The 7,500-nt window shown below is 39.6% G+C and overlaps 1 protein-coding gene across 1 annotated transcript in view; it reads right to left on the bottom strand.

Annotated features, from left to right (window-relative positions):
- The window catches only part of LOC137988248 (putative leucine-rich repeat-containing protein DDB_G0290503), a 20,068-nt gene that overhangs the window by 7,454 nt on the left and 5,114 nt on the right, over positions 1-7,500 (bottom strand). Inside the window, exons 6-13 of the mRNA XM_068834291.1 lie at positions 6,881-7,052; positions 5,428-5,609; positions 4,800-4,959; positions 4,004-4,128; positions 3,602-3,752; positions 2,644-2,825; positions 504-657; positions 26-207 (exon numbers count right to left, since the gene is read on the bottom strand). Of these exons, the coding sequence (XP_068690392.1) occupies positions 26-207; positions 504-657; positions 2,644-2,825; positions 3,602-3,752; positions 4,004-4,128; positions 4,800-4,959; positions 5,428-5,609; positions 6,881-7,052 (1,308 nt within the window). The remainder of the gene's footprint in view (positions 1-25; positions 208-503; positions 658-2,643; positions 2,826-3,601; positions 3,753-4,003; positions 4,129-4,799; positions 4,960-5,427; positions 5,610-6,880; positions 7,053-7,500) is intronic.

Raw genomic sequence — 7,500 nt, 5'->3', positions numbered from 1 at the left:
CAAAGAAATATCATTTCATTCCCACCGATTTTTATTTTCCACATGTTCTCTCCACAATTCATCCCAGCGAGACTCCAAATCCCTGACAATCTTTTCCAATGCTTCTCTGTGTGTATTAAAGAACAAGCCCTCTTCTTTGGCTTTTTGGAATCGCTCAACTTCTGACTGAAAGTCGGATCTCGATTTCTCCAATTCAGATTCAAAGCGCTGGAAAAAGCAAAATTAATTATTCAGTACTTCCCTGGAGCTTAATATGGACAAGTTCAAAGGTACAAGAAGTCATTCTCGAGGCTAAAGCTCTTATATAAATTTGTGCCTTATCTTTTCATTTAATTGCTTAATCGCATACTGTCCTCTAAAACCAGACTCAGTATTTCCCTGAACAGCTGATTCCCTTGCAACTTCCCAACGCATTTTAACTTTGTAAAAAGTCTTGCCCCTGTGCACAGCTGAACAGATGTCGTTAAGGGTTTCCCAAAGTAAGAGACTACTAATTTACTCACATTTATATCACCCAGTTGCCTTCTGAGTTCGTCTCCGTTTGGTCCAACGGCTGGAAACTTTTGAAGAGACTCTGAGTCGAGGTCAGCAACGGTTTTCTCCCATGCTTTGAAGGAACAGTTGAAGCTCTCGAACGCATCTTTTTGTTTCTGCAACCTTTTGGAGGTGTTTTGTTTGAGATTACAAAGAAGATAAAACAATTTAATGCCCTAAAATCTTAAACGTAACGTGTATAAATCAGGAAATATCTATCTATGGATGCTACGAAGACTCTGGTCCATGCCCTTGTCAGGAGTTATTTGGAATATTGTAATTATCTTTTGTTTGGAATCCTGCAATATCAGCTTCGGCGATTACAGCGAGTTCTGAACGCTGCAGCACTTATCATTTGCTTAGTAGCCAAGTACAGCCACATAACATCTGTACTGAAGAAGTTACAATTTTGGTTTTCAAAGATCGTCATAACATAGCCCCTTCTTACTTGAGGAATCTCCTAGATCCCAGGCCTGAAGGACGTTACAGCCTTAGGAATCAAGATCAACTTCTCCTTCCTGTTCCTATTGCCTCCAGAAACTTGGCGTCATAATTTCCTTTCACATTATCCCCATGTATCCAGTGTAAAAGCACTCGGAATAAACTATGCCCAAATAAGAAATCTTTTTCCAAATATGGTTTTTTCCCCCAGTTTTGGGGGGAAATGGCGTCATTCCGAGTATGCGCCTGCAAGTAATACAGGACTCTCTCTTTTCCCGCCTGGGTTCCAGGCCCATTTTCAGGGTGGGGTAAGAGGGAGTCTCGGAACAGGACTAGCTTTTTTAGGACTTGCTTTTCAGTAATTCTGAGACTATGATCTTAAGGTGGCATTTGGACAGTTATTTTATCAACGATCAACGACGATATAATTCAGCGCCTTTGAATATTTTTTAGTCTTGGCCAACCAAGTCTCTCCCTCAATTGAAGGATTATTCTTCATTGTCACTTTCTTCCAAATGAAGTATTATCCTTTATTTTGGACACTGAAAGCTTGATAGGGATCATGGGAAATGAACATATTTCTTTTAAAAGCAAAACCCTAATGTCTGGACTCGCAGGACTCGAACCTGGGAACGTGTAATTAATAACCCCTTCACTTAACCACTAGACTACCACATCACTAACTGCGAGGATGTCATTTTTAATTAATGTTTTTTAATTAAAGTTAATGGATAAATTGGCCAGATTGTGAAATTTAGACAGGCTGCAAAAACCTTAAAATATAACGGAAGGCTTTTTCCTGGGGGAGAGGACAAAACGCGGAGCGCTACTCCATGGAGTACCCTATGGAGTACCTTTAGAGGAGTACCCCTAAAAATCATTTATTGGTCAAATTAAATACTTTATCAACATGGTAAGGCATTTAGATGTACATTACCTTTATTTATTTCGAGCTTTCCTGCTCCCCGATTGTTACTGTTTGATGCCGTTCACGAATTGGCTACCATCTTGAAATTTCGTCGGCATTTCGTGTATCACTTATTGTAGTGTATTTATTTTTTGGTGTATTTCGACAAATATTCATACAAACATGTATACCACTATATACCCCTTTTGACCCGTGTATACCAATGTTTACTCATGTACACCCCTGTAGTATACAGTGTATACCCACACATGCCCATGTATGCCCCTGTATACCCGCTTATATATACCCATTTGTAATCTGACTGTGTACAAATAAAGTTTTCCAATCCACTCCAAAGGGGTGTATGTATGTGTATGCACACACGGGCCTGAAGGTGTATGCAGGGGTACACGGTTTTTATGAATATTATTTGTCTAAAAATACACTATAATAAGGGATACACGAAATACCTACGAAACTTCAAGATGGCGGTCAATTCGTGAACTGCATCGAACTGTAACAAAAGTTCTGCACATCTAAATACCTCGCAATTTTGATTAAGTATTTAATATGACCAATAAATGATTTTTAGCAGTACTCCATTTGGGTACTCCATGGAGTAGGGCTCTGCATTTTGTCCCCTCCTTTTTCCTGGGAAGGTATTTTTTTAGTCTGGAATTTCAGCCGTCTCCTCTCTAAGGAGGAGGGAGGGCTAGGGAGGAGACGGCTGAAATTTCGGGCTAGTATTTTTTTGATCTTACTTATTCTTCTTCGCAATGAAGTCTCCCCACAGCTTTTCCCAGCTGGAATGTAAACTGTTCACTCTCCTTTCTAACATTCCTTCATCCGTCTCATCAAAGTAGTCTTCTTCTTTCCTTTTCTCGAAGTTTTCCTTCTCAGTTTGGAACTCTGCTCTCGAATTGTTTAAATCTGCTTCAAAAGTCTGTAAGAGAAGATGATCAGTAGGAAGAATTCTCCCTTACAGCAGACCGTAAAGCTACTACTGCATTCTACGCGCTTCCTGTTTGGATTGCAGAGCGAATATAAGCCATTCTTGTTCGCACCGGACGGTTCAATAATTTGTGCAGTTGTACTTCCTGTTTGTTGTGCGAGGAACACTATTTTGAGGAAACGTAAACTGCCAAATAAATCATGATTATTTCACGACGTTAACATGTGTTATATGCCGAAGAAAGTAATCATTGATTATCCCAATTTAATTGGCTCAAAAATCACTTCTATTCATAGAAAAACGCAGTAAATGGGATGGATTTTCTCACATTTCGGTAAACGAAAATCAAAACTATGATATCCAGATAAGTGCGCGGATGATTTCCTTCTTTCGTCTAATATTCGTCAAATATACAGAGGATATCTTCACGTGTGAAGATATCATGTTTTCGCGCGAAAGCTCACTTGGTATTTCATTGGTGTTTATATAATAAATTATCACATTTCTTTCATCGAGTCCTTTCACGGGAACACATGAGCCCAACAAATTAACCTAATCCCAACTGTGAAGCTTCATAGCTCTGTTTGCATGGAAACGGCATCGCAGAGGTCATGCATGTGTTGGAATCCTGCTGGAGCCACCTGAATTTTTATGATGTTTATACGAGACAATTGCCCAAATTGTTCCGATAAGTACGGGGCACATTTTTCTCTTTCGTAAAGTGGGTATTATCGGTAAATCAACAACTACGCCAGCTACTCACTCACCATCAATTGGTCAAGTTGTTTCTCAAGTTCTGTAATTGATAAGGGAGCTAGCAACCTCCAGGATGATTTCAGATTGAGATCATAAATGGTCTTCTCACATGCCTTAAGGGTCAAGTCAAACCTTTGATAAGCATCTCTCTGATTTGCCAACCTATTTGAGACAGCAACATTACCGTTTTGTTCAAGGCAAAACGTTATTTTAAAGGGTTAGCAGTCATGCATCTCAAAACGACGCTGGAATCTGACATTAAGACAATGCAATAAGTTCATCTCATTCCAAATTCGTATCGTGATTCCCACTACGAATTACTGACTTTTGACTTGACCTGTTTTGATTTCAACTTTGTAATTTTGCACTGCGTAATGTTCATGTCTGTGGCAGGAACTGCGTCTTAAACTTACCTCGACTTTTCTTCCTCATATTCCTTGTCAGTCTTCATAGGAGGATGCGCAGGCGTCATAAGACCATTCAAATCCATGGAGGTTGGGCTGCTGACAACTTCTGAGTCTTTCTTGGCCTGCAAATTCTAAAAGGAATAATTGTTTTGAAAATACAGCTTGGCATTAAGGGGGGGAGCAGTGGGTGAGGAAGTTTTGTTCGGATTGACATGTCTCAAAATAGCGACCTTATGACTATGAAAGTAACTTTTTATTCTGTTTGACGATTTCTGTTTGATCTTGAATATGGCTGCAAACGAATAAAGCTTACACCTATTCCATATTTTACACTCGGACAACGTGAATTTTATTAATTATGCACATGCTGTATTAAAATACTGATAATTATACCTTGCTGGAATTTGATCGTCCAGGAGAAAGGAGTTCTGAGGACTATTGGCAATGATTCTTGGTAGTAACTACCAACAGTCCTTCTCAGGACTTATTTCACCCGAACGACCAATTAAGTTCCATCGATGTATGAAACTCCTGGGTTCAAACCATTTTCTTATGATAAAGTAACCATTTAATAATTAAAACATCTGTATGACTTGGATGACAGTGTTTCCAGCGAGTAATACAAATGTATTGTGCGGATTTGAAGGCGCTCACAGACTTCAGTTCAAGAATTAATTATAAAAAGCGTTCTTTTGAGCTCTCCAGTTAAGATGCTTTTAAGTTGTGCTAGGATGTGTTTGGTATATCCCTCGACGTTTTCCACGGTAATTAATTATACAAATGAAAAATGTTTGTACTTTACCCTGATCGCCATCTCCTTTCTCTGCTGGATTTCAAGCTTCTTTCGCAGAGACCTTTTTCGCCTGAATGAGGAGGTTCTCTTCGAACTAAATCTCCGAAGGATGCTAGAAGACCGCTGTTTCACCATTCGTTTCCTCAGCTTGTTAATCTCGGCGTAAATTCTACAGATATAAAGGACAAATAAAGGTTTGCTAATAACGATGAATTACTGGAAACACTATCCTCCGGTAATAGATTGGATTGAAACTGACCTAAAAGGATATCCATAGCATTGATGTAATGTTCAAAAACTGGTGCAGGAACAAAAGGAGCTAATGACAGGTCTGTGGTTTTTGTCCACCAATATGGGGGAGATGACGTTATGTCAAAACAATCAATTGCGCATGAGTCTATGAGACCACTCTAAAATAAGGAAAATTGGGGCGCTAATCTCAATCTTATAATCGACAGAATTTCATCAGTTTAATTCACCGAAACGCTTAAAGAACACAACAAAGTTCTTCTAACTACATAGGAGGTAATGGCAGTAACGTTTTCGGCAATTCCCGGTTGAGTCCACAAGATAGAAAAATTCTCTAAATTCACCAACCGTTCAGGTGATTAATTAATACTTCAATGTAATCATTTACCTGTCCCGACTTGCATTCAGCCGGTTGTCGATCGATTCATATTTTGCTACCAAAATATTGATAACACACTCCAACTCATCAGCGTCTGTCTCTTCCAGTCTGCCACACTTCATGAGGGCAACAGCTGTGTCGCGCATGTTCTGGAGCCTAGGCTTAGCTTTTCTGAAGTTTTCTAAGACGTTCTGATAAAATAATGAAGGAGCACGTGCACCTTAAAATTCTATTCTGGCAAGTGTAATGCGTCATGTTTTTTATTCACCATTTATAAACTCACTACTTATTCATGCAATGGGCCCTTTGCAGGATAGTGATCTCATGGTACAAATTGGCCATACTGGGACGCAAATTGCGCACTGGGACATCTAAAACAAAGCTAGTGAATCTTAATTTTCTTTGTTTTAGATGTCCCGGTGGGCAATTTGCGTCCCAGTATGGTGGATTTGTACCATGTGATCACTATCCTGCAAAGGGCCGATTACATCCTAAAGGCTTACAGTTGAAATTTATTCCTTTATTGTGCATTCATTAATATACATCTTCGATTGAAATGTACATTACAACTTAAAGATCGTCAAGATCTTACACTATGGCCGTGTTTTCACGACAGCCGTTGTCTCGCTTAGCATTCCCGAAAGTGGTTTCTTTGCAGACTTCGTTAAGCGACTTAAAAATGATACGTGTTTTCACGGGTAAGATTAAATGAGGAGAGAACACGTGCCAATACAATAATAAAAGTATTAAAAAATCGCTTACCTTTAAGCGAGTTGGAAAAGGGACTGTTTTTACGGAAGTTTCGGTTGCAACTCGCGAAGCGACCTCAAAAACCGCTCGTGAAGACATGGCCTATATGTCTAGCTTTACAAATTATAAAATATGGCTAACACAAAAGCAAAAGAGAAATTTTGCAAGCAGTTATTCTAAAATATATTAAAAGTATAAGAAAGAAAGGAATACCTAAATAGCTAAAAGATCCTACGAGATCGCAGGAATCAGTCAAGGATACGCAAAAAAGCTCTTTTGGTGACAACGTGATTTCATTTTATAATAATCATTCTTTGTCAGCTTTTTGTTCCTCCCTAAAATATGCACACGAAAGCCGATGTAGAAACTGATGAGTGACTCAATTTTAACTTTGCGCTCCGATAATCCGAGCACAATTGTGTGAATCTCCTTATAGAATTTTCAGAATTCCTTCGCGGGAATGTTCTGTTCCTCCGACAATGTAAACTCTATTTCTAGTAAAAAAGGGAAAAAGTGTGACTCATTCCGGGACGAAAGTCGACCCTGGTTGAGATTCGTTAAAGTTATCGATCCACCTTGCGAAAAGGTATAGGTAACGTTTGTTGTCGCAGGCGCGAATCACCACGCAGGTCGGTTTGCCTCACCAAAGTCCATCAGTCTACTATAATTATCCAAAACAAGAAGAAATCACAGTAAAGCACATAAGACAAACCTGGTTTTCGTGAAGTTGCAGTCTGACTGCACGTATAGTTGTCCCCAACTTCTCAGGTTTATCTGCGCAAGAGTCGTATTCCATAAGCAACGAATCTGCTACTTCAGAATTTTCATACCAGAGGTTAAGCTTTGAGTATTCCGTCTGCACTTCAGAAACAAGTGCATCAATACTGAAAGAACAAACAAAACCAAGATTCCCATTCGGAAAAAAAAATCAGTCTTGGGGCATTTGCGACAACTCATGTTGGAACCACAACTCGACCAAACGTCGTGGGAGCATTGACGGGACCGCCGTGAGAACGTACAATAACCTACCACCAATGCGATCCAGACCCGGACCTGGCGACACCTAGAAGTTTCTTACAGGTACTTAGCGATTTTAATTTCAGGACTTGTAAACCAAACTTATGAGATAATTCCAGTCGGACCTGGATACAATGGACGAATAGTCCTAAAACCGAACTGACTTTAACGGAACAGACCAGCTTGAAACGGTTGCTGGCATCACTGCGTTGCCATAACAGATGAGTTTCGGTGAAGGGAGGGTGAAATCACGTGTTCCGTATTTCTTTACAATCGAAAAAAGCCCTTTCACTGAGACAGCGGAATACAATTCAG

Source organism: Montipora foliosa, unplaced genomic scaffold (genome assembly GCF_036669935.1).
Source record: "Montipora foliosa isolate CH-2021 unplaced genomic scaffold, ASM3666993v2 scaffold_412, whole genome shotgun sequence".
In the NCBI taxonomy this organism is placed as follows: domain Eukaryota; kingdom Metazoa; phylum Cnidaria; class Anthozoa; order Scleractinia; family Acroporidae; genus Montipora; species Montipora foliosa.
The sequence above is the reverse complement of the archived record's forward strand: the minus strand, read 5'-3'. Positions and strand labels throughout refer to the sequence as shown.